Source organism: Lepisosteus oculatus, chromosome 4 (genome assembly GCF_040954835.1).
Source record: "Lepisosteus oculatus isolate fLepOcu1 chromosome 4, fLepOcu1.hap2, whole genome shotgun sequence".
In the NCBI taxonomy this organism is placed as follows: Eukaryota; Metazoa; Chordata; class Actinopteri; order Semionotiformes; family Lepisosteidae; genus Lepisosteus; species Lepisosteus oculatus.
In genome coordinates this window covers 56,204,851-56,231,686 of record NC_090699.1, presented here as the reverse complement: position 1 = coordinate 56,231,686, position 26,836 = coordinate 56,204,851, and the positions used below count along the sequence as shown (strand labels likewise).

Here is a 26,836-nt window from a genome sequence, read left to right as displayed (position 1 = left end):
TTATCTGTGACTGCCCAATTCCAACGCATTTGTGTCATAGTGTAGGATTGCAAAATAGGTACACAAAACATTTGTGCCGGTTAACTGGAGTTAACTACATCTGGGGAAATTTCTGCATTTTTCTTTTTAATTTAGAAAACCTTCAAACAATGAGAGGCTATGAAAGAGCATTCCATCAGGAGAGGCCGGCATACCTTTCCTCTCTGCGCCAGTCAGAACATGAAGGGAATATACAGAGTGAGGTGGTTATTTAACACTATGCAGAACACCGAACCAAGGATGGGAAAGCTCAAGGGCCCTGGTGTGTCTTATCAGGAAGGAGAGACAAGGGTCCACATGCACTGTTTTCCAAATAGCTTTAAACGCTTCTGCTGAATGCTAAAATTAACCATTTCATGCACCATAACCTGTATGCAGAGCAGTAACAACTGGTATGTACAGTACATTCCTTTGCCAATGCCCATATAAAGTAGCTATATTAAGTGAAAATATATTTATAACATTCACACCTGCCTCAAATGTTTCAGCTATAAACTATAACTATTTTTCAGTAATTCATGTATGGAAAAGATAAGTGACAGTAAGTAATACTGGGCTAGAGCTACTTACTGCTCTAATGTGATATTAACTACATAATAGCAGTACAGTAGATACATTTCTCTAAGGTTTCTTTGCTTTTGAGTTTGAATTTTGTCTAAGAATTGGAATGCGTTAATCACATTCTGGCTTTTGTTTCTGAAAACTCATGTTTATTCAGGGAGGGCTTTTGTACAACTTACATTCCAGGGGTCAGGATTTATGAAAACATTACAGTATATGAGTAACTCAGTGTGAACATCCACCTACGTTTTAATATATTGCTTGGATTCCTTTGTTTAATGTATGACTTTGCTCTGTTACAAAAGCAGAAGATTCCTGGCATGTTTCTTTTACACTCCTTCTTTAGTTTAGGAAGACAAACGTTTGTTTTTGAGTTCACATCTCTGTTGTAATATAGTATTTTTGTCACTGCTCGCTGTGCCAGTTTCTGCTCTGTACTTGACACATCACTGTCTGAGGTGGTGGTGTACATCTCTTAAATAAGATTTGACCAGCGCTTTAAGGATGTTACTCATTCCATTTCATAAGTCTCTTCATGCTGGACTGCTGTGTTTAAAGTCAAACACAATCCTTAAGGCCCTAATTGGACTAAGAGATAAGACAAAGATAAGACGTCTCAAGTCCCTGGTGAGCACTTCACTGGTAATTGAGTCCTTTGTGTCTAAGGCCCATGTCTTAATTTAGATTTAGGCATTGGTAGAGACCCAGTTGAGTGACAGTAGCCCCACTATGCCGCATATTTGCTAGAGAACTTTAAACAAGGAAGAACAGATCAATGTGTAAGGACCCTCTGTGGTGAAAAATGTCATATACTGTACTGCAGTGCCCTGCAAAACTTTTCAGCCTCTTCCAGTGATGTCCCATTTTGTTGAATTCCAAATCATTTAGACATATATTTAAAAGTTAATATTTTTCATAAAAATTTAAATGTTCCAGCTGAGCACAAAAAATTATTGATTGCGTATGTATTCACTCCCTGCCTGCATTTTGTGGGAATCCTAACCCTAATCATAGCTAGGGTTTTGGCATAAGTTAGGGTTAAGGTTAAGACTTTCTTCAAAGACTTTCCATAATCTTCCACTGATCTGAGTGGAAAATATACTTCGCTGAATCAAGATATTAGTCAGAAGCCACCTCACCGAACCAAACAGAATGTACAGTATCACTAATGATAAAAGTCTATTTTTGAGAAGTACTCTGTTATGGGAAATTTCATGTTCATGTTGGATGGTGTTTTCAATGAGCGTGGTTTCAGGCTTAACTAGGCAAAGAGTCAGGAATACTCAGTCAGTATTGGCTTCATTTGTTAATATCCCTGTGCATTCAATGCAAATCCAAGAGTTTGGAAACAATAATCACTTTCTTTGAAGTTTTTGCTTTTAATAATTAATAATAATTGCTTACACTTATATAGCCCTTTTCTGGACACTCCAATCTAAGCGCTTTACAGGTAATGGGGACTCCCCTCCACCACCATCAATGTGCAGCATCCACCTGGATGATGCGACACTGTTGGTTAGGGACTCTTGAAAGGCAGCAATTTTCAAGTCTTTCCACAGATTTCCTTCATGTCCTATCAGATTTAAAGACAGAACTTTTTGTGGGATTGGTAAGAAGCAGCCTCATAACATATTGCTGTCACTGCCATGCTGGACAGGATTGATGGTGCTGACTGGTGATGCACTATGCTGAGTTTGCATCAGATTAACACTTTGCATTGAGACCAAAAGCTCCAATTTAGTCTCATCTAGCAACAGAATCTTTCTACCATTTGCGGTATCAATGAAATGCTTTGTTGCTGTTTTGTTTTCAGTAGTGGTGTGCTTCTTGCCACTCTGCCAAACAGGCCAGAGGAGAGACCGAAATATTGCTGACTCAAAGTCACTTTCTTCCATCTCAGCTATTGAACTCTATAGCTGTTTCAAATTGGCATCCCTAACCAGTGCTCTTGCCTGGCTGCTCAGCCTGGGGGTGGGGGGGTTAATGATTAAGCAGAACAAGACCCACGAAATCTTGCTGCCCTCTTTCTGTACTGGAACCCCAGAGAGTATGCTATCATGGGAAGGAAGTCAACAGGTGTTTCCATGTGAGGTGAGCCTTGTGACTGAGAAATGGTAGTCATGTTCTTGGTGTCTTTGTGATTGTGGAGACAAAGGTCAAAGGCCATAGAAAAAGTAAATGTTAAATGGCATTGTTCTCTGAACTGCAGTCAGGGTACCCTGTAGTGCTGGGTAAAGTGTCACACTTTTGACAGTTTTCTGTGGTCAATTTGCATGTTGTCATTTTTTGTCATGTTTTCTTGTCCTTGACCTTAATGGACTTTAATGATTCATCCATTGATCAAGATAGAGCTGCACCAGTGCTTATTGGCACACCAGCCTCCTGTACTACCTCTTCTGTTTATGGGATATTTTTCTTTCTGGATATCATATTGCCATCTACAGTAGATTATCCCTGCTGCCTGTCATTCCTGGTGATTTCACTCTTAACCTTAAGCTCCTAGTCATTTTCTTCTTTGGCTGAAATGGATGAGATGGGATCCATTAGTGATCTCATTTCCGCTTTTTGCAGCATAATGTCCCTTTCATTTCCTCTGATCTAAACCTTCTGGAAAGAGAGATATTACAGACCACCATTTGATGAAACGATCTATTGGCAGTGAACTCCAACAACCCACCTCTTTTGATATTTTGTGATTTTTTATATTACTTTTACAGTAGGCCGTTTCATACAGTATTTCAAAGTGAATTCTTAATCATTTGTTGATACTGTATTTACAGCTGTTTGTCTATGGTTTGCGTATAAGCATTTTTTCATAAGGGGATAGTTAATGATTTGTTAATAATAAATCATTTCCTTATGGGCAGCTATTAGTGTTACTGAATTTAGAAAAAGCTACCCGGAATAAAAGTTCTTGCTAAGTTAAGTTACAACATTTTTATTATTTTTTTAATTTTGGATGGTACAAGCTGGAGTCCAAGCAGTCCTGTATTTGTAAGGGAAAGGGTGTTTAACTTTAATCATCTGTGTTTTTGTGCTCTGTTGTTCATGTTCATCAATGAACAACAAACTGATCTTGATCTGTCATCCCAGTGTTATTTTTGTCTAATGCTAGCTCTGACAGCTGCTTTTCATTTAGAAATTCCCTGAACAGATGAAAAACAGGAAAGTAGGACGTTCATTTTTTAATTAACAGACAACAATTCTTTTATTGCCAGTGACACTGTAACTAATCACAAACTGAAGTTAATTAGTTAACTTGTGGTTATTCTAACTGTTGCACATGTATGCTGAATGAAGTCATTCATTATTTTGTTTAATCAGTATGTCGTATCTCCTTTAAAACGAATGTATATACAGTAGCCACAGACGAAAGAGCGGTGTTAAAAGAGTACACACATGTGGTCCCTAACTATGACTGCAGTAAAGATTGTGTACAGTTGTTTTACGGATATGATGTTTTTACAATGTGTTCTGTTTTTTACAGATAAGATATATCATAACTACAGCATGTCAATCTAGTTGATGGTATCCACATTGAACAGTTGCATTGGTGAAATTAATTTTATTTGGCTTGCCTTTAAATTTAGTATACTGTATGTTTAAGTCTTCTTCCAAGTGCTGTAAAAGCAGCCTTATTTTACGAGCAGGTTTTAAGCTGAACGTCAACTCAGTCTTCGATATTTAGCAGAAGCTTTCTTTATTTTCAAAGCAAAGTGTTGAAAGTCAGCATCCTGTCCAGGCCCCTAAATTCCCTCTGGCAATGAATCTTAAAAGGCATTGCCAGGAAATAAAATCTGTGCTCTTGATTCTTAGTGGTATTAAAGTGTAGCTCAGTAGAAATTAATGGGATGATGAGTACTCACTGGACACACGCTACAGATCAAAACTTTGAAAGCTGCAAATGTTATAAGAGGAGAACTGAGTATGATAACAATATTGCTCATTCTTTGTCACTCAGACTTACTCATATCCTGGCGCCATAGTGAAAATAACAGTCTCTCCATTAATAATGCTATTAAAGCTGTAATTGAAAAGCTGTAGAACTAGGAAGGATATTTGTCGGATGCTTCCTTTTTGTGATTCTGCAGATGATGGTTATGACTGTATATACAGTATACAGTACAGTAGTAACTCAGGTGACTGATGTGAAGAGGTTAAAGTGGTACCATATACTCCAGTTTCTTTATGTTATTTGGAACTTCCAAAATTCTGATTTGTAATATACAGTATCTCATTGAAATAAAGGCTGCATGACACCTGCATGCTTCAGACCAAATTTATTTTGTATCGTATATAATGAACATTAACAGTTATTTCAAGCAACTCACAGACAATAACCTCCTTAAATATATTTTGTACAATACAGTACTATAAAGGAAACTGCCATTTTCAAAGAGCAGTACTTGTAAGTTTTTGGTTTACAAATGCTAATGACTACAAATTCAAAATTCAGAGGTTTCAAAAACAACTTTTATTATAAGACCTTATTAGAATGTCCTGTCACGAAAGAGAGCTTCAGATTTTTAGTGTCTATGCTTGGCTGTGCCACAGTTCAAAATTCTAAACCTACAAGACACCAAGAATAAATGTGTTAATTCTGTTCCTGGGAACCCTGTATACAGTATATGTAAAATAAATATTGAATGTTTTCACTGAAAAATAAGCTTGTGAAATGGAAATAGAGACTTACAAGTGAGTGAATTAGTACCTATTTTGTTTTTTAAGGAAGCCTATCGCCATATGTGAACAACCTTTGACCTCTTCTTTCTTTTGCAGTTCTCAGTGTCGTGGCTCAGGAACTGCCATCTGTGCCTCATGGCTGTACAGAGGGAAGCTGTTACCCAGCAACCGGTAACCTGCTCATTGGCCGAGCTAGAGACCTGACAACAACCTCCACCTGTGGCCTGCAGAGCCCAGAGCACTATTGCATCGTCAGCCACCTGCAGGTTAGAGCATCGCTGTTGTTCAGAGCCTGGGGTACACACAGCACTGGTGCCTATGACTGATAGGAGGCATCAGAAGGAAGTTCAGACAAAATGGGAAAAATCCAACAGATCTGATGGAAGGGTGAAATTTTGTTAGTCTTTTCTCTATGTGCTCCCTAACACTCTTCTCATCCTCATCAACAAGGAAGAATGCTAGGTTTTTGGTCTTTCAAAGGGTTGGCTTTCAATGTCAATACTTAGTTGCAGCCTGCTTCAGGTTACTGGAGATAAATTTGTCTTTGTTGTTGTTATTTTATCTTGGATTCTCACGGTTTGGAGGTTTGGATGATATGCACTGTATTATCATTACAGTTTTTCTTTCAGAAAGGCAGGCATACTGTGCACCTGACACCCTAGACAACACAAATTATGGGGGGGAATATGGTTCTGAAGCAGAGAGCTGTAAAGCTCCTATCTCTGAGAACTACAGTATGTAGGTACTGCATGTTTCATCAAAACAGCTTGTGGCTGATAACTTAGTCCAAGTTACTGTGACCGAATGGAATACAGCCTTGGACCACAGACTAATAATACTGAAAGCTACCATAAAAGTTGAATAAGGCATCATCAACATCATCAGGGTTTAACATTATTGTAGAATCTACCACAAAATGATGATGATGGATTCCTACAATGGCACAAAAGGAGATATCAAGTTATCAGTTCCCTTTTCTGTGTTTCACTATAGCCTCATATAGCATCGACTGTAGTTACTTTACTGTAGTTGTTTCATTCAGATCTCATTGTCTTTCTGTGTTTGACCTGAAATGGTCCATGCAATTGTGCATTTCTAGTTTAACCTTAAGAATTTCTCGTGATTGCCATTGTAGCTTGCTGTAATGTTTTGTGCCTCCTCAGAGCAAACAGCAAAGACTTTAATATAAAGAGCTGCATTCATTCCTCTAATAGTTTCCTTTCTTTTGCCACATAGGAGGGGCTGTGAAAAATTTGCATTGAGAAAACCTGAATCTGAAGCGTCCATTTCTGTGTGTTTTAGTCCTATATGTGACATTACCAGGTGCTGTCCTTGCTGTTTGCTTTTCTTCCTCAGTATGTTAAGGCTCTGTAGATGCTTGATATCCGTCACCCCCACAAGTGACTGAGGATTGTGTGCTAAAACTTTAAATCAATTTAAATCAATGCTTCTTTCACAGTGGTCCTGCCTTCCAGATCCTCATACTATATAGGATAAAAAAACATTTTTATTTTTAATCTCTTGGATATTTAATCTTTCATTCTTAAGTGTAAAAAAATTAGACTTTTCAAAAAGTTCAGAACAAAACTCTACCAAGATGCTCTCTTTGTTTTTGTTCCACCAACCAACTTTTTTAAATGAACATACTGTATGCATTGAACATCCAACGTGGAGCTCTTTTGTATTTTATTTGTATTTACAGTATATGAATGTATGCTTGTTTTACTTTAAGGGAGCAGAAAATCACTGTTCTGGCCACCTAAAAAGCTGAGAGAGAGGTAGACAGCAGCACTAGTTTGCTGTAATGCTGTTTGGCTTTTGGCTCTTTTAGAATTTTGCTTCTGAAGGAAGTGGGATTTTGTTTCTCTGTCCTGGCATCTCATCTGCAGCCTTCAAAAAGATCTTGCAATTAGTCAAATGTAGGGTAAATTGCTCTATACACCTGTGTTGTTCATGTATGATGGCAGATTTTTTATATTGGAACAACAGATGGTTGTAAGTCAAGGCTAACCAACCTTTCAAAACCTTTTTATGTTTCTGATAGAGGAGAATCTAGCAGATAAATATCTGCTTTCTTTTTTAAAACAAGCTTTAATCCTCTTTTTTTGTTTCCTCAATGCTCCATTTGACTGGTTTTCCAGGTTGTTATTGTTTGCAATGTTTTCCACAGTTTTTGTCCTGCCCTGCTTCTAAAGTTACTCCAAGTAACCTACTAAATCGCTTTATGCAGCTAAACTTTAGTAATCTTTTTGTTGACTGCTTCAGTTAAAATAATACAAAGAGGGGTCTTTCTTAGTTTTGTCAAATTCTTAACCCAGTTTATGGGCTGGAACTAAATCTGTAATCACTACTGATCTAAAGTGGTAACTTTGAGGAATTTGTAATAAAGCTTGGTGCTGTATTGTGAACTGAGATTATGATCTTGTTATTTGTGGACTGGTAAAGGATATGGGTTTTAATTCCACATTAGAGATACAAGCAAACAATATAAACTTAATAAATTATTGTATCTCTTAAAGAACATGTGCTTTAACTCACTCTTACTGTGCTGCTTTATATGTACAGGATTAATAATTTTCAATTATAGGTACATTTTGTGAAAGAAGATTGGAAGAAACTGTTATAAATGTGTTAGAAACTAAGACACTCTCTCAAAGTGAGCTTGCATTATGAAATGATGGCAGTCTATTGAGGTAGAGCAGTAAGAGAGGACGTGAGAGGCTTTTGAAGCAGAGCACAACGTTTAAACTTCAAATCTCTGTTGATTTCTGCCTTGAACTCTTTGAACTGGGTTGCTATGGGAGACGTCTTTCACATGACAGCAAAGTTTCTCAAATGCTTGGCATTTTTTTCTGTTCCGACCTCCTGTGATTTTCCCAGTAATCTGTAGGGCTGAGCTCCCTCTGGCTGGCACAGGCTATGTGTCCAAGTTAACTCTTGACCTCTTAGACTGCATCCTAGAGTTTCTTCAAGATGCAAGATATTAGATTGTTTTTCTTCCTACATTGATGCTGCAATCTGGACAGATAAAATAAACTCCTTGATCAGTTTCCTGAAAGGTGCATTAGGTAGGTTCTTGGCAGACTTCTATCTCCACAAAGATATCTGTCATTTCCATGTAGTTGTCATTGATTCTACAACAGATGAAGGATATAAGAGCTGTCAGGGTTACAATTAACCCCACCATCACCACTAACACAATCCACAGGGAAACAGGAATGTTGATGAAGGGTATCATCAAACTGTTTCCCCTTTTCAATTTTTTCTACTGAAGAAACACTTAAAATTGAAAGCAATACAATGATTAAGATCATACCAAGATCAGTTCTGATATCACCCGAAACTGTAGGTTCTGGGATCAGAAGGTGAAGTCCTGCATTTATAGCTTCCACAAACTCTTATTTGTTGGCTACAATGTGTTTTCCATGGCCTTTTTGGAGTTTTCCCAAACCTTGTGCAATTCCATTTACATGGTGAATTAACCCAGTCTAATTTGTTCATGATACACAGAAATAAAACTACAGCTTTTAAGAAATGCTTATTCTAGACTCATGGTTCGATTCCACAATGTTAATCTCTGTTGTTAAAGCTGATTTAGGAATGACCTAATTTAATAACTACTCTTTTATTTTTATATCATGTCTCTTTATTCTTAAACTACATAGACCCAATTCTTATATTTAGGTGTCCGTGTTTAAATGGAAAGTAATGCTGTAATCACTGGACCAGCTTTAATTGTTTTTAATCTCTGCCAAGGATCCGTGATGCTTCAAAGACATGGATTTATAGAGAAAACTCACTACATTGACTTAATTCAATGAATCTGTATTTGATCATAACAAAAGTATATGGTGAAGTGAGTCAAGACAATAGACAGATCCGCCTAGTTTGACCTCAGAATTCTGTATCAACTGATGTGGATTTCACCTTCACTTAGGAATCAGACAAGTGTTTCCTGTGTGACTCCCAAAGGCCATACGACCCCATCTGGCACAGGAACAGCCATCATGTGAGCAACGTCATCTACCTACAGGACCAGAATGGGGATCTTACCTGGTGGCAGTCAGCAAATGGTGAGTGCTTAAACTGTTTCCAAGGAATGACCCCCTAATCAGCAGTGTCAAAATACAATATAGTGGAGGTACTGAGGCTGAGGTCTCTGATGTTATTTGTGACTCTATGCAATGCTGCAGCAGCAGTTGATTGTAATGTAATTGCAGTGCTTATGTACCTATTGAAAGTCATCAGCTCGTGACACAAATGAAAAATGAGGATCAATGTGCAGAAGACACAATGTTTGATAAAGCTTTATGTTAAATGCTTTTAGATACTGAATTTCCTGGGAGTCATTTTTTTTCTATACAAATTTACAGCAGGTTTTTAAAATATTGACATTACATGTGGAATGTGAATACCATAGCCATTTCGATTTAAATAAGCCATAAAAATGGATTTAAATAAGGTTAACACCATTTCCTTTTGTAATCAGAGTTGCTGAAGATTTAACTTGTCCTGTCTTCCAGGAGAAGAGAATGTCAGCATCCGATTGAACTTGGAAGCAGAGTTTCACTTCACGCACCTCATAATGAAGTTTAAGGTACAGATCGTGAAAACCCCCACTTGAGGAGAAAGCTAAATCTTGTAGCTCTGGGGAAGTTAATGGGACATACAGGAGCAGAAGTCTGTTACCTTATCTGCAGGGGCCTCGTTAAGGAAACAAGTCACACTGTGAATTTTGTGAATCTTTCTTCTTTGATATTAACTCCTTACACTTATAAAGTGGTTTTCTGGACATTCAGCTCAAAGAGCTTTACAGGTAATGGGGACTCCCCTCCACCACCATCAATGTGTAGCCCCCACCTGGATGATGTGACGGCAGTCATAGTGTGCCAGTCCTCTCTCCACACATCAATTATCAGTGGGGAGGAGAACAGAGTGATGTAGCCAATTTATAGATGGGGATTATTAGGAGGCCATGATTGGTAAAGGCCAATGGGAAATTTGGCCAGGATGCCGGGGTAACACCCCTACACTTTTCAAGAAACACCATAGGAATTTTACTGACAACAGAGAGTCAGGACCCCAGTTTTACGTCACATCTGAAGCGCCTTTTTACATTTTTTACATTATAGTGTCCCCGTCACTATACTGGGACATTAGGACCCACACAGACAGCAGGGTAAGCTCCACATACTGCCCCCTGTAATACCTCTTTCAGCAGCAGCCTTAGTTTTTCCCAGGAGTCTCCCGTCCAGTTACTGACCAGGCTCACACCTGCTGAGCTGCTAGTTGTGAGTTGCAGGGTGACATGGCTGCTGACTTGTAACATCTTGTGTTGAAGTATTGAAGAGATTATAAAGCTATTATGCAGCAACATTTAAATGAACCATTATTGAAAGGGCTTGTGAATCATTCCTGTTGTTTGATGCTCTCCAGACATTCCGCCCAGCGGCCATGCTGATTGAGCGGTCGGCGGATTTCGGGCGCACGTGGAAACCGTACCGCTTCTTCTCCTACAACTGCACCAAAATGTTCCCCCGTGTCCCGGCGAGACCCCTGCAGCTCATCGATGATGTCATCTGCGAGGAGCGCTACTCCGATATCGAGCCCTCCACGCTGGGGGAGGTGAGAGAGCACCTCCGGAGTTCCGCTCCCTCCCTGTGGCCATGAGACGCACACGGAGCTTTCTAAAGTCTTTCTCTCTCTCCCACCACAGGTCATTTATAAAGTACTCGACCCTGCCATTGACGTCAAAGACCCCTACAGCCTGGAGATTCAAGGTAAGGGAAACCCCTAATACAGATCTTAGCTGAACCCGTCTATCCATCCAACTTCTAACTGCTTTATCTAGAACCGGGGTCGCAGGAGGAGCTGGAGCCTATCCTGGCAAACATTGGATGCAAGGCAGGATATACCTTGGACAGGACACTAGTTCATCACAGGGCACACACACGGACACAAATGCTCGCAGACTCATGCCAGAGCCAGTTTTTCCAGAAGCCAATTAACTTACCAGCATGTCCTTGGGCATGTCTCTGAGCTGTGAGTGGAAGCCTAAGTACGCAGAAGAAATGGAGGAGGTTCATACGAATTCCACGCAGACAGTACTTCAGGAGTTGAGGTAGAGCTACATGGAAGCAGTGCTAAAGACCGAACCACCATTCTGCCTTGAACAAATATAAACGATAACTTAATAGTTATGTTCATGCCAAGATATTTTACATTGTGAAGGAACTTATTTGTCTTATTTGAGCTTAATTTATAGATTTGCTGAATAGTGGAATTAGCAATGTGTGAGCCAGGCAAGTAATGGTCATAGGGCTTTGTGAATAAAGCACTCAAAATGATCACAGAATAGGTAGATAAATATGCTTACAATTTTGCAATGTATGGGTCACGTGCAAGGCTTGCAATCCAGTTCAGGGGACTGATCTAGTTAGATCTGCAAGTATCCTGCCTGTATCTATAACATCTTTTGTTAAGAAATCTTTTGGAGACACATAACCCAGACGTAAACATCAAGAACAAGTCTTAACATGAAACCATAAATATCTGCAGAGTATTAATTCTGTGGATGAATGGCTTATTTCCTAAACTCTCCAGCACAGCTGGGCTGCAGTTGGAGTCAGAAGACTGATGGAAAATACCAGTTAACCCAATTAGATTAACTAATTCTGTGCCATGTCGACAGAGAAACACGCAGTTCTTAGTTGGTGGGTGGTACAATGCATATTAAGCACACCTCCATTGATGGGTATATGGGAGGTAAAATTGTCTAATACTATATTAGCCCCAGTTTGCAGTGCCCTCCTACCCTTCTGCCTTTTCAGAGCTCCTTCGGATAACCAACCTGCGGATCAACTTCACCAAACTGCACACACTGGGGGACAACCTCCTGGACAGGCGCACGGAGGTGCTGCAGAAGTATTATTATGCCCTCTATGAGCTGGTGGTGCGTGGCAGCTGCTTCTGCTATGGCCATGCCTCAGAGTGTGCCCCCATCGCTGGGATCACTGCCACGGTGCCAGGAATGGTGGGTAAACATTCCTCTGGCCCATCTCTCAGTATTTTAAAACTACAGCATCCTAAGTGGCACACAAAGTGAACGGGGGGGGAGTTCTGTTGAAGTGAAGAAGAATGAACAATGACATTGAAGGTGTGACATGATCTTTTCTTAAACAGCCAGCTAAGCCACTTTCGGTGTTTTTGCAGATTCATGGCAGATGTGTCTGCAAGCACAACACCGAGGGTTTAAACTGCGAGCAGTGTAAAGACTTCTACAACGATCTTCCCTGGAGTCCGGCTGAGGCAGACAACCCACACACCTGCAGAGGTGAGACGCAGGGAAGAGTGCCCACGAGGCCTGGAGATTCGCAAGTGTTCCCAGGTGTCAGCCGATGATTGCCCATCAGGGAACAGGGCCGCGGGGGAGGTGGTGGCTATCCCGGCAGGCAATGGGCACAAGGCAGGATCCACTCTGAAAATAAAAAAAAAATAAGTTACTCATATTATTGTGGTTTTTATGAGATTGTCTATGTTTGCAAGGATGACTTCAATTACCAAATAAATAAAATTCAGTAAATTAAGGCTGATACAGTTTAGCTTAAGCATTCAGATGTGATGCAAACTATAACATTTATTTTTTTACACCTGCAAGATTTTATTTATATTCGTGAAGATTTATCTTACTAACCGTTAGTTGAGTTTTCAAATAATGATGTAAAAATGAATTCCACAGAACTATCGCAGAGTAGATATAGTATCAGGGTACATAAAAAAATACCTAAATTAATCCACCCTTTAGGTTATCCCTTAAATGTTCTTATGGTCTGAGGCTGTGGCACAAAGCTGCATACAGCAGTACACTTGACACAATACAGTACCTTTAGTAAGAGAAGTAGTTTCTTTACTTCAGACTTCATACTTTAAGTGAAGGAAGAGCACAATAATGCAGACATGAAAATGTACATCATTGGATAGCCCTCCATATCAGCCTGTGTATTCTAAAACAAAGATTCCTGATTATGGTAGCCTTCCTCTAAATTTTAATCGTTGTTGTTCTGTTCCCAGAATGCAACTGCAACGGTCACTCCAGCCGTTGTCACTTTGACATGGCGGTGTACCAGGCCACAGGGAATGTGAGCGGAGGCGTTTGTGACGACTGCCTCCACAGCACCATGGGCCGCAACTGCGAGATGTGCAAACCCTTCTACTACCAGGACCCCCTGAGAGACATCAGAGACCCAGCTGTCTGCATACGTGAGTGCTGGCCCTTGTGAAAACAGCAAGCGTTCTGTAGCTATAGAACTGAACAACGCACTACTAATCTACATAAAATAAAGTAACTGGCAGGGGAGCCCAGTTTTCAAAAGGTAAACTTAGCTTCTCAGGAAAAGGAGTCTTTTTTTGCTGCTTTTCTGGATAATAATAATAATTGCTAACACTTATATAGCGCTTTTCTGGACACTCCACTCAACACGCTTTACAGCTAATGGGGATGCCGTCCACCACAACCAATGTGCAGCCCCACCTGGGTGATGCGACGGCAGCCATAGTGCGCCAGAACGCTCACCACACACCAGCTTTCAATGGGGAGGAGAACAGAATGATGAAGCCAGTTCATAGATGGGGATTATTATGCGGTCGTGCTTGGTAAGGGCCCATGGGAAATTTGGCCAGGATGCCAGGGTAAATTAAAATGTGCTCAGTGTTAGCCCTCCCATTGCTTTTAAGACACTCTACATGCAGCCACGCAAGGTATTTATTTTTATCAGAGACAAGTAGCAGCTTTCTGCGTCACAGATCTTTCAGCTGTGTCCACTTTGTAATCAGCCGTCACTGACTTGTGTGTTGCTTGACGACTCTCTCCCCTCGGCAGCGTGCGACTGTGACCCTGTGGGCTCCCTGGACGGCGGGGTGTGTGACAGCCTCACGGACCTGGACATCGGGATGATTGCTGGCCAGTGCCGCTGCAAGCAGAACGTCAAGGGCACCCGCTGCGACTGCTGCAAGGAGGGCTTCTACGGGCTCAGCCAGAATGACCCCCTGGGGTGCCAGCGTGAGTGAGGGACAGGGCCCTGAGACAAGCCTGTTTGAGACTGAGCTCATTAGCGAAGGAACGCACGCCGCTGTTGGATTTAAAAAAAAACAAACAAACCACTCAAGAAATGAAAATAATATTGTGATTATAACATGCAATTATTCCTAGGCAAAGTGAGCACGATATTAAATTTTGTGAAAGTGCTGTAAGTCATGTTGTTGCAAACTCGCATTTGATTTCCAACAAATTGCGATGAGATGCTGCCCTTCCTGCTCACTAGTCACTGTGATGCCTAATGTGATGCAAGTGCGAATAAGTGCAGGTTGTGCAGCAGATGCAGTTGTGCCGCAGAAATGTTACAAGGTGATCTGCATGCAGAACAAGTAAGCAGCATTTGTTCGCAAAACTGTCTACAAAAAATCAAGAGCAATATTGGATTAATAGAGATGGATTCAAACACCTGCTTCTTTACAATGTAATACGGTCGGTTCACATCACCGGAAGTTTTTTTGCCTTGTTCTGAACTGAGAGTATGGCATTGCACATACCTGGAAATTTAGTCTATTTTGTGATATAAATTTTGTGAGGTTTTACTGTGTACTGTGTTTTACTTAAGTTGTGGTTTGAAATGCTCTCATTAATGCTGATTCTTTCTAACCGTGAACTATAAAAATAGCTTTGCACTTCCCTTTTAAGTGGTTTTTGTTTTCGATAATGGCAGACCAAAACGGCTAGAAAGCATGCTTGTTGTTTCAGAAGAACTCTGAGTTGCATCAAGTTTCTGAATTGTTCTCAGGTAATGCTGTCATAGTTATAACTACAACAAATTGAAAGTGTAAACCCTCCAGCGTCCCACTTGATTTGTGGAATTGAGTATAGCATTGTAACACTCCTGTACAGAAGTTCTGAAGGTAATTTTGTGTGCTTCATATATATTCCCAGCATGCAACTGTGACCCTCGTGGAATTATAATGGGAGGAGCCCCGTGCGACCAGATCAGTGGTGACTGTTCATGTAAGCGGTATGTCACAGGCCGCTACTGCAACCAGTGTCTGGTAAGCTCTATATGTAGTTATATACAGTACTTGATAAGTTTCAGGTTAATGGGAACCAGCTGTGTTATCCTTCACATTATGTTGACATGGATTGACAGTAAGCCCAGGATATGCCAACTCAGTGATTCTGATTCTGATTCAGTCCAGCGGGACAGGCCTCTGTGTCCACACAGATTTCATATGTCCACTTAAAAGGACAATTATAGGTATAGTCATATACTGTAGGTACAGTCAGGATACAAGCATCTAAAAGAGTGCTCTATTCACTCCAGGAACTAATTTTATCCTTTAGCTTGTAAAGTCTGGCTTCAGAGTGAGTTATGTACAGATTGAGATGTAGAGGTACAGAACAGTCATCATCTGCTTTGTAATCTTTTAGCCAGAATACTGGGGCCTCAGTAACGACATTGCAGGCTGCAGGGCTTGTGACTGTGATTTTGGAGGAGCCTACAATAACAGGTACAGTATGTCGCATATAATTAATGACCAGACAAAGCTGAGCAAATATACTGTAGCAGTGCATTGTTAGAAAACAATATCCCATGGTAAAAGTCAATTTGTCATGATGATGATAACTACTGATTGAATTTGGCTTCTCGGATGAAACCTACACCGTAGGTTAATACAGCTTTGAAAAAAATAGTCTCTTAAAAGGAGGTTTGTAAGCTAACGTCATTGAAATAACAGGCACTAAAGCTCAATAGGAGCTTCGTAGAAGTCGTTTTCCTGAGTTTGAACAGCTGAGAATACAGTGTAGCGGCCACTGGACCTCCTCTTGACCAAGCTGGGAAAAGATAAGCAAGCTGTGTTGTCCTTGACGAACATCTACCTCTTCACCTTTCCTGTGTGTTCGGACATCAGGTGCCTGATGGAGAATGGACAGTGTGACTGTCGCCCACACATCATTGGCCGACAGTGTGCAGATGTCCAGCCAGGCTATTTCTGCGCCCCTCTGGATTTTTATACCTACGAAGCAGAGGACGCTGTTCCACACTCTCCTGATGATTCCAAGCTTCCTGTAAGTACCCTGAGACACTGTCATTCTCTTTCTGTACTGCATATGTATTTTCTTGCAATGGAGAAGAGGCTCTGCACTGTGCTTTTTATGTCTGTCTGAAATTATAGTTATGCTCTTGGGGATTACTGTTGAGTTTCAGTGTGCCAGATAAAATGAAAGTAGCGCTGCTGTAAGATAAGGGTTAATGAAGTGATGAGAGCCGAGAAATATGATATTTGAGCAGGTTGTGTCTGTATGAGTGAATAGTATCCAGTGCATCGGCAGCGATTGGTGCTCTGTGTGGGCCTGTGCCCATATCCTTATGCATTCCACCATGATATACACAAACACGGCCAGCTCCGTTTATACGGATCCATTCACATATATTGCAATCCTATCACTGGTGGGATCAAGCAAACCACTGCATAATCCAGGCCAGAACAATGCTCGCATTTGTCTTTCGAATCTTTGTGTTATGTGTACAAGCCTAAACAAAAAAGTATTTGCCGATATGACATTTCTTGTTGATAAAGGAGGCCTTCAAACACGGAGCTGCAGGTATTCCTAATAACAGCCTGAGAGATCAGTGCAGTTTGCAGTTGAAGTCTTACAATTCTTTTTGAGGCCTGAGTAAAGGGGAACAACAGCAAACCTTTTACCTGAACATACCTGAAATTCAAAATGCGTTCAGTGGCTTTAGGTTACTGATTTGAAGTTAGTGAATGTGTCAGAAAATCAATTAAAACAATTACATAACATCATAAAATTAATTTAAAATTAAACATTGCTGTGTGATATTTTCCATAAAGATGGTTTATTTAATTTTGATAGACGAAAAAAGATGAGATGAATATCTCTACCAATGAGATATTTCGCGCACAAAAAACAATCATGAGAAAGCAATTATATATACTGTATAAGTTCAAAAAGGTAGCTGCCTCAGCATGTGCAAGCTACAAAAAAACAAGTAAAGATTTATTCCATGCTGAAAAAGAAGAAAAGAAACACATATCAGTTGTGGAGCCTTCTGCAAGTGACCTGACAGCTGAAATGTTGTGTTTCGTCTCTTTCCTTTTCATGTATACTGTATATATGCTTAATGAATATGTTTATACAAATACTATAATGTTGTATATTACAATGCATTATAAAACAATACACTGTTTTGACGACAACCCAGCTTGTCGGCATGATACAATTGGTGTAATATGATTCAGTTTCTTATGGAGCGGTTGTGTCTCTTCAGTGGGTACACTCAAAGCTTCACCATTGGTGAATAAAAATTCACTGTACCGTGACATTCACAAAATCACTAAATCCATCACTGCCTTTGAAATTTCAGTGGGCGGCACGGTGGTGCAGTGGGGACCTGGGTTCACCTCTGGACCTAGGGGTGCTGTCTGTGTTGAGTTTGTATTTTCTCTCCATGTTTGCATGGGTTTCCTCAGGGTGCACTGGCTTCCTCCCACAGTCCAAAGACATACTGTACTGGTAGGTTAATTGGCTTCTGGGCAAATCGGTCTTGGTATGAGTGTGCATGTTTGTGTCTGTGAATGCTCTGGGATGGACTGATGTCCCAGGTTGCACCCCACCTTGTTCCTGTTGCTTGGCAGGTTAGTCACTACCTCTTCCTGACCCAGTTTTGTACAACCAACTGTACCTACCACTTTAAAAAAGCTTCACTGAGTGATGTGTCGTGACCCATTACCGTGTTCTCTTGCACAAACAACCTTTTGGCTGTGGCTTCTCCATCATATTTCAGTTTATACTGCAGCAACCTATCCATTACCTTGAAAAAACCTGAAACTGCTTGCTTTTTGGCCTCACAAGCACCAGCCATGGACACTCCAGACTGCAATTTATCGATTAACTCTTACTTTTTCTCTCACCAAAGTTTGAGGCCATGGTTGTTCACTTCTTTACACTTTTAGAGCATGACATCATAATATACAATACTTGTCATGGTACAGTAAATCCATATGGATGCAAGATGATAAATCACACTCACAAACGGAGAGGCAACAAGTAGTAGTCCTTCTGCCGACAAAACCACCTGAAGTCCATTAAAGCAAGGTTTTACTGTACCTTGAAATTATGTCACGTTTCTTATGAAGGTGTATTTTTAAATTATTTTTTGTCAATGTATAAAACTGACAGATTTGGGGGAATTGTTAGTATAATGGAGTAACTGTATTTTAAAATATTTAAAATGTGTCTAGTGATAAATACTCGATTCCCTTTATAAGACTATCTCATCGCTTTTTATGTTGTATATGTGGTGTTAAATTGCAGGCAGTAAATGATAGATAATTAATATTATATATCATTATAATCCTAGAATGCTACTATTGCAACCATTTATAAAAGAGTAGCTTTAGGAATATTTTCAGATTACGAATGGATGTTTTTTTTTTAACATACCACTCTTCAAATGCTAAACAGCCCTTGACATAATGTAGATGATCTGACATGGTTTTTTAAAACATTAAGTGGCATAGAAAGTACTTTCATTCTAAAAATAAAGGTTTGTCTTTTTTTCTGACAGGAGTTTTGTAGTGTATGAACTGAAATAACACATTAGACATAATACAAAGCAAACTTTACTTCCTAAAAACACAATGGAGTTATTATATAAGCGGTCCTCCGTCAGCCCTGGTAAATCAAGGCCAGAGGGCAGAATGCCCGGAGGTGCTAGTTGGCACATTGTCTGAGGCCCAAAATGCTTACATAGCAGATACAGCACTAACCATACAATCATGACATAATGCTTAGTTTGAAGTGACCCAGAAAAAGATCTAAGAAATACGTAAAGGCTAAACTGTCAAAGAGAATTAATAGAGGCCTCCATACTGCAGTGTTAACTGCATGTCCCAGCTGCTTTGGCAGCACTTTTTAGTATTCATGATGCTGCCTCCAGTCTGTGGCAGTAGTATCACTCAACTACATCACTATACCTACAATATATACTGTACAGATATACTGTATATACAGGAACTATAAAAAGGTCTATATCATTTTATATACAGTATATAGTGATATACATCACTATACTATAGGCACCTGAATCACATATTAAAGCCCTGTTTTACACTTTTTCAAACCACCTGATCGTTTATAAGGTAGTTTTTAAGATGATTTTGGTAAGTAGTTTGTCCCAGTACTTGGGTCTTGGGTCTAAAGCTTTCAGATTTTAGTGATGGTACCCTCACTGAGATTTCAATACCTTCAAGTTTTTTATTTACGCAATATTCTTGCAAATGTCACATGGCTGCTTTAACTCTGATCGGAGCAAAGGTATACTGAATAGATCCAAGACCACTGTGGGCACATTCTCTTTAATGCATTGCCAGTTAAAGATCACAAGCCGTGGCCTGTTGAGAATGAGCAAGGATGCCCTGCTCGTCCAAGTTCTTTTTCAGTGACCTGCCCCTTCTGCAGTTCCTCTCTGCATCAGAACACAGAGCTGGGCAGGGGTGTCGCCACAACAGGATATCTATTAGCAGCTAGTGAAGCATCATATTGCTTGGTCTCCTCCCTCTCTCCACTAGAAATCTACTTTCTTGAGCGAGGTGATCCACGCAGGTTCCACAATGGCATTGCATTGACCTGAAAGTCCAATTCGAATCACAGAGGAGAATGACAGCAGTGTCAAGTGTTTGGAAACTCAGGTGGTAATCCAAGCTGCTCACAGTTATCTGCTGTATTAGAGAGTTAGATACAGTAGGCTCGTAAGAGGGAGAGAACACATAGCATTGCTCATCTGTAGCGATTGGAAACAAACCAGCAATGAATAAAATCCTAAATATGCCTGTTGGAGGTGAATACAGGGGGTAATAGTTTGGTAAATGTGTATTCAGCCCATACCGGAGGTCTTAACTCTGTCTTGTCAGTGAAAGAACCCCTGTTGCCTTTCTGTTTCTCTTGCCATGCTGCTGTCTCTCTCTTTCTTTGTCATTGTTGCCCTCCACCAGTTAAGACCCTTGCTGAGTCCTTTTATGAAGCAGTATTAACGAGAGAGAACAACACTCCTTCCTCTCAGAATCAATATAATGATGAACCATCATCAATTGACCTTGTTTAAGGGCTTTCGGTCAGTTTTTTAGCATTGGGTTTCGAGGTATGGAGGGATCTGCTTTTAGCAGCTGTAGTGAATAAGCTAATATGATATTAGCATTTGAAAAAAAGCGCAGAAGATGAAAAGAACAGCCTGCTTTTAAAAGCGCACACTTACACTGTGATCTTCAGTGTCTTCGTGTTGTCTCTCTCTCTCTCTAGGGAAAGCCCAGACCAAAAGCTGAGACTGACTGTGTGGAGCACTTGAACAACCAACTCAGGAGGCACCGCCGCCATCGGAGAATCGCCAACGCCCAGCAGCAGAGGGCAGCACTGAGGAGGATCCGGCAGTTGCAGCAGACGGTAACAGGCTCCCTTGAGAAAACTGCGGCAGGTTGATCCGCTCTCCGTACTGTAGTGTCAGAACTAAAGCAGTTGCAAAGCATGGTTACCTGACCCCCATAGAAAAACAGTTTCCCCTGAACTGAGGCATCAGCCACTTTTTTGTCTCATTGGTTATATCATATCAGAAGTGAACCGCAGAATTTGGACAGGTCAGTTTATACGTGAAGTAAAAAACAAATTGTATTTGTTTTGTGGGAGCACCAACAGTTAAAAGATGCATTTCCCATTTTATTTTTATATAAGTGTTTGGTTTTGGCATTGTATATGATACAATCTTCCCTAACAGAATGAATGACTATACACGGTCAGCCAGGTTAATCAGGAATTTTCCTTAGCCTCTGGGCTGACAACAAGAACATCAACACAAATAAGCTGTAATAGTGAGGACTGGAGTAGTTATCTAATCATGAGGCCTAAAATTAAATTCCTAAGCATTCATGGTAAACTTGGTAAGCACATACAGTAGGTCTCTGCTGATATAAGACTTGCGCAGAATTTGTAGAGCTTTTTCTTTTAAAAGCATGACTGTATGGATTTGCTCCATACAGGGGCAAATCACATTCTTGAATTTAGTTGGGATTTTTGTATTTAAACTGGTATTATCAAATTCTGCTGCATTTAAAACAGTCAGGATAGCTTTCCCAACAGATAAAATAAATCTGTAATACTGTATGTGATAGGATGAGAGAAGTATGTTTTCCTTTTTTAGTTTTGCAGTTTAACCACAGCACATGTATTACTGAGGAAAAGAGCAATTTGTTTGGGGGGTGATAGCAGCACTTTTTATTTTAAATTGATTGACAGTATATCACTTCATTGCTGACAAAAAGGTAGTAGTGATCGTAATTTGCAATGTACAGTAAATACATTCCACAGTTTATCTCTCACATGAGATGAAGTGTGAAATAACCCAGCAGACAAAGCAGAGTGTAAATAGCAGGATGTCCGCTTACCTTCATTCCAGATGATAGTTTCCACTGTTGTCAAAAAAATGCCCATATTAACGTCAAAACTAAGAATATAGGGGAAGATTTTTTCGGGGTTGGCCCTCTGGATAGGCTTCTACAGTAGGTTAAAACCAAAACCCAGTTAAATGAGGGGGTATTTGGATGTTTTAGCAAATTTTTTGTCACTGTCAGCCCGATGTGAAGATCGTGCACAGGGAAAGATCTCCCGGACACATGGTCACGTGGACAGGCCCCGGCTTTGCGAGGGTAAAGGATGGAGCGGGCCTAGTGTTCCAAATCAGCAACATCCCTTTCGCGATGGAGTATGATATCATGATACGATATGAGCCAGAGGTAAGTGTAAATTTAAAGTCTAATTTAAAGATGGTGCTTAAAGAAGGCACTCCAGTATCCTCTACCATACGCTCAATAAATGAGAGCTGAATGGGCAAAGCTTTAGCAGAATGTGTGATAGCTTAATCTTTTTTTACAAACAGTTACTACAAAGAAGTTTTTTGCATCATACATTGTTGGTACTCAGTCTTTCTGTATTTAGCTTATAATTTTGGTATTGCCAGGTCTTTATTGCTTTATTGTTTTGTAATCTGTCTCACAAAGCTATTATTATTGTGCAAATTGAACTAGTGTGAAATGGCACAGTTTGGAGAATATTCCCTTCAAGGATGTCCTTCCTTGGCCTGTGACCATACAGTACATGTCAAATTTAGAGCTTCACACCTTTACCAACCTTACATTATTTGTATGGGGGTATGATAGTTCTTGAACTGCTCTGGTTGGATGGTTCAACACAAAAGAATGTACCTTTATTTGTTACAAATTTATAGGAAGACGAAGTAACTTGGCATTAAAGTGTGTGTTTCCAGTACATCTGTGTTTTAAGTTTTTCTCCATTTCTCCATTTCCCTTTCTTCCAGTCAACAGAAGATTGGGAAGCCATAGTGAGCATCTCATCTGTCTTGTTACCCACAAGTTCCCGCTGTGGAAATGTGCTTTCTTCTGAACAAATGTATCATGTGACACTCCCTCATCAAACAAGGTACTGAATGTATTCAGGGCATTTGCAGAACAAAGTGATAGCCTCTGTTGTAACATGTAGTACTACTTTAGAGGGCAACTCCTGCAGTAGATGCATTTCTTCATTCAAGAGTTTTTATACTTAATTTGCTAGACACAGAGAATGAATCAAATCTACGCCATTAGTTGTCCTATTATTATGTGCTCTGTTGAAGGTTAACATGACTACCTGGAACATTTACTGCATTGGAATACCTTATTGTTTCTGTGTAAATCACAAGTAACAGTAGAAAACAAAAGTGCTCTTTTGTCGGAAAACGAAAACAAACTCCAGATAAATTCTGAGGGGACTATTTTTTGGATAGCCATGTTCAAAGTGGTCAGCATAAGATTGAGATGTCTCATAACAGACCGGGATGAGGACCGTTGAATATGAATCCTGCTGTGGTATTGCACTAACCTCTGTAGTCCCTTGTCCTGGCACCAGACCTCTGGGATGGATGTTGAAGTGCATCAAGGTTCTAACTCTGGGCTAGACGGCCCCCACTCCCCTCCTGTGTGGGATAATCTTGAACACTGTCTGCCTTTTTATCGAGGGGTAATTGTCTGTGAGCTGCACTCTGGTGCCAAGATTAAACCTAGACATGTCAACATTGGTGATAGGGGCTTCATTCCAACATAAACATATCTAGCAAAGTATCAGAGCCTAGAGCTGATACACTAGGGTTTGGATTTCAATAAACTTAATTTACATTTATTTCCCTCAGACTAATCAGGTGCCTAGAAAATGGAAAGAAGCATACTAAAAGGAAAAAAAAAGAATGATACGGGCATTCTTTTCTAGCATTAAAAATTCTAATAAGAACTTGAAATCTCTTTCAGATCTGGTGCCTTGTCTGCATTGCAATATGATTTAAATATCTACATTCTAAATGATGATTGAAGAAGAGCAATTCGAAAATAATTTATTATAAGGGAAGGAATATTAAAGGAAGTAAAAAAAAAATCTTAGATTTCATTTAAGGGTGGGGATAGGGATAGGGTGGGCCTGAGTTAAGAGTCTGTCACAAAAAATAAAGGCTGGCAGGGTCTGTGTGTACTTGTGTAGTCGGTGTGCTTCAATTGTCGCACATTGTCCGCGAGCGCTTGAGCGAGTGTGAGCTTTGTGAAGCTTGTGTCACTGAAAAGGCAGGGCGGATCCCAGAGTCTCTCCCAGGGAGAGAATGGAAACTCCTGTCCTTTTTTTTTTTGCCTGACTTCAACCCACTAGTCCCTGAATTAGGGGCTTTAACAGTCCCACAGCCACACTGTCTTTTGTGGCAGGGGGGATTGAGAGTGTTGTCAAATCTGATCTTGTCAAAGTAAAACTGAAACACCCAGAATGCCCACTACTGGGATAGCAGGCTATACGACAGGACTTAGTGTATGCTCTGAAAAACCTGCAGCAATGGGATGGAAAAATAAACCATGAAAATCCACACTGTGTAGACCTTAATTCTTCCCATAATTGCCAAGAAAAAGCTCTTGGTTGATCCTTATCATTCATTCTTTTAACCGATGTGTCCCTTCACCAAAACGTAAATTTGAAATATTGACTGCAACCACAGTAATCTGATCCTGTTAATGCTTCTGTCCTTGCAGTGAATCACACCGAATGATAGATCCCAAAATGAGTTCTAAATGTTTGCCCAGTAAAGGTTCCATATTTTACAGATACGTCAAGATGCCCAGACCGTTTTGCTTTGAGTCAAACAACCGCTATGTTGTAGCAATCCGCTTCCAGCGTCACAGAGCCTCCCAGAGACATCTGACAGCTTTCATACTGGTGGACTCTGTAAGTCAACAGTTTCCACTATAAAAATAACGATGGTGTAGTTGGTTTTATTTATTAGCATTGATTTTAGTGTTTATGTCTGATATTGTCAGTGAACCCTGGATGTGTCCTTGGTCGTATTTGCACTTTCTGAAAGTCTCTTGCTAGATAAGTACATAGGCCTGTTTGAGATGATAGAAAGGTGTCATACCCATTTTGTTCACTTAATTGTTTGAGGACAATTATGTGGATAGTAAACAGCATTATATGCACCTGGATTGTACTGCCTTAAAGTTTAAAGTATCACTTCTGTAAATTAGTGGACGTTCTTTCACAAAACATCCAAGTAACCCACGTTGCCTCTGATATTCCTTCATGATGGAATATTGCTGCATTTACATTTCCCTAAATATTCTTGTTAGCCTAATAAATACATCAGAGAAATATAGGTTGCATACTTTAAATATTTCTCAAAATAAACTTAATATAGAATTCGCAGAACAAAATGATTCAAGAGGGAAACAGTGCCCTCTGCCGGTAATGTTTAGTAAAACAACTTGAAAACTCATTTTCGTGCGGCTAGGCTTCTTAAAAAAGCATAAAAATATATGCTTTAATTCCGTCACCTAAATGGCCAAAATTGTTTTTAATTATTATTAAATTAATTATTATAGCATATTTCATTATTATCATAGTATTTTTATTCCATTTAATAGGTGAGCATTACAGGTTCATTACATTGGCTTATAGCTTCCCATACAGTAGACACCTTGTGATTGTGCCCGAATATAGAATAATATAGAATTAGCTTATTAGATGTTATCAGGTCAAGCACTAATGGAAGAAATCCCCAAAAGCAAAGTCATGCTGAGTGGCTTATTTCATTCTCCTGCTGTTTTCACCAGTTGGTTCTGATTCCAAAGTACACTGAGCTGCCAGGTTTCAATGGGAACGACCCAGTGTCAGTTCACCACAGGGAAGAGATGGAGCACTACATGTGCCTGGACTCCTTCATGATGGTGCCCAAGCCCATGCTGGCAGAAATGTGCACCAAACTCCTCTGCAGCATCTCGGCCATCCTGCATGATGGGGCATTACGTGAGTACCAAGTGCATTCTCCTCCACCAGGAGACTGGGTATCTGTAATGACTGCTGTGATGATGGCTGGAGTGAAGCCGTAAGCCGGGTGTCGAGCATTGGATCCAAGAGCAGGGAGGGGGGAACCTGGGAGAACAGGCAAGCAACAGGCGACTGTAGCAAACAGGCAAAACACAGTCTAGATTTATGGTTGTAGCAATTCAATTCAAGCTTTATAGTCCCATAGGGGAAATTTGTTTTATGGCACAGTCAAACACAACACAATAACAAATAAACATCATCAAAAGGGAAGAGAATACAGTAGTGTTACAGGAGATAAGGAATAAGAGACAAGGTAGTTACTTCGCATTGTTTAAGAGCGTAATTGCAGAGGGAATGAAAGATTTCCCAGAGTCTGTTGGTTTTACACCTGGGGGCACAGAGGTGTCTCTCAGATGGGAGAAGTGTGAATTCGTAATGGAGGGTGTGAGACACACACTCCCTGATGCTTTTGCCTTTCTTAGTCACCCTCTGTTTGTAAACTTAAATTGATTTGATTATTCCCGATTATTTTGCCACTTATATTCACTAATTTACCCAGCCTATTACAATTACCGGTGGTTATGTTGCCAAACCAACAAGTGAAGCAGTGTGTTAAGACACTTCCAACGAATGATTTGTAGAAAGGTGCAAGAATAGTTTTATCTACCTTAAAGTAGCTGAGTTTCCTAAGAAAGAAGAGTCTCTGTTGGCCTTTTTTATAGATCGTGTCACAACAATTGTCCCATTTTAGGTTTTTGTCAATGACCAGTCCCAAGTACTTATAGTCATCGACAATTTCAACAGGCTGACCATCAATTATAGTGGGTTGAGGGGGTGTGGTATTTTTTCCTAAAATCTATACCCGGTTCCTTTGTTTTTGAAACATTTAACTTTAGGTAGAACGCGTTGCACAAGTTAGTAGTAGCAGGCAGGGTTGAGGGTCAGGTGACCTGAAATAAAAGCATTAAAGGTAAATCCAAAAGGCCGTGTTAAGACAAGCAAGCAAGGTTTATGTCTGAGGGAATCGCAGTTCAGAAGTACAAGGGAATATCTGGGAGATGGGGTCAAAACAAAGCACGGTCAAGAATC

The 26,836-nt window shown here is 40.1% G+C and overlaps 1 protein-coding gene across 2 annotated transcripts in view; it reads left to right on the top strand.

Annotated features, from left to right (window-relative positions):
- The window catches only part of lamb2l (laminin, beta 2-like), a 65,789-nt gene that overhangs the window by 22,103 nt on the left and 16,850 nt on the right, over window positions 1-26,836 (top strand). For both annotated transcript variants that reach the window (XM_069189390.1, XM_069189391.1), the window contains 17 exons: window positions 5,380-5,549; window positions 9,221-9,356; window positions 9,807-9,880; window positions 10,720-10,908; window positions 11,000-11,063; window positions 12,114-12,316; window positions 12,496-12,616; window positions 13,354-13,542; window positions 14,162-14,341; window positions 15,266-15,378; window positions 15,758-15,837; window positions 16,240-16,396; window positions 20,651-20,791; window positions 21,973-22,134; window positions 22,716-22,837; window positions 24,529-24,649; window positions 25,534-25,726. In XM_069189390.1, coding sequence (XP_069045491.1) covers window positions 5,380-5,549; window positions 9,221-9,356; window positions 9,807-9,880; window positions 10,720-10,908; window positions 11,000-11,063; window positions 12,114-12,316; window positions 12,496-12,616; window positions 13,354-13,542; window positions 14,162-14,341; window positions 15,266-15,378; window positions 15,758-15,837; window positions 16,240-16,396; window positions 20,651-20,791; window positions 21,973-22,134; window positions 22,716-22,837; window positions 24,529-24,649; window positions 25,534-25,726 — 2,415 coding nt within the window. The remainder of the gene's footprint in view (window positions 1-5,379; window positions 5,550-9,220; window positions 9,357-9,806; window positions 9,881-10,719; window positions 10,909-10,999; window positions 11,064-12,113; window positions 12,317-12,495; window positions 12,617-13,353; window positions 13,543-14,161; window positions 14,342-15,265; window positions 15,379-15,757; window positions 15,838-16,239; window positions 16,397-20,650; window positions 20,792-21,972; window positions 22,135-22,715; window positions 22,838-24,528; window positions 24,650-25,533; window positions 25,727-26,836) is intronic.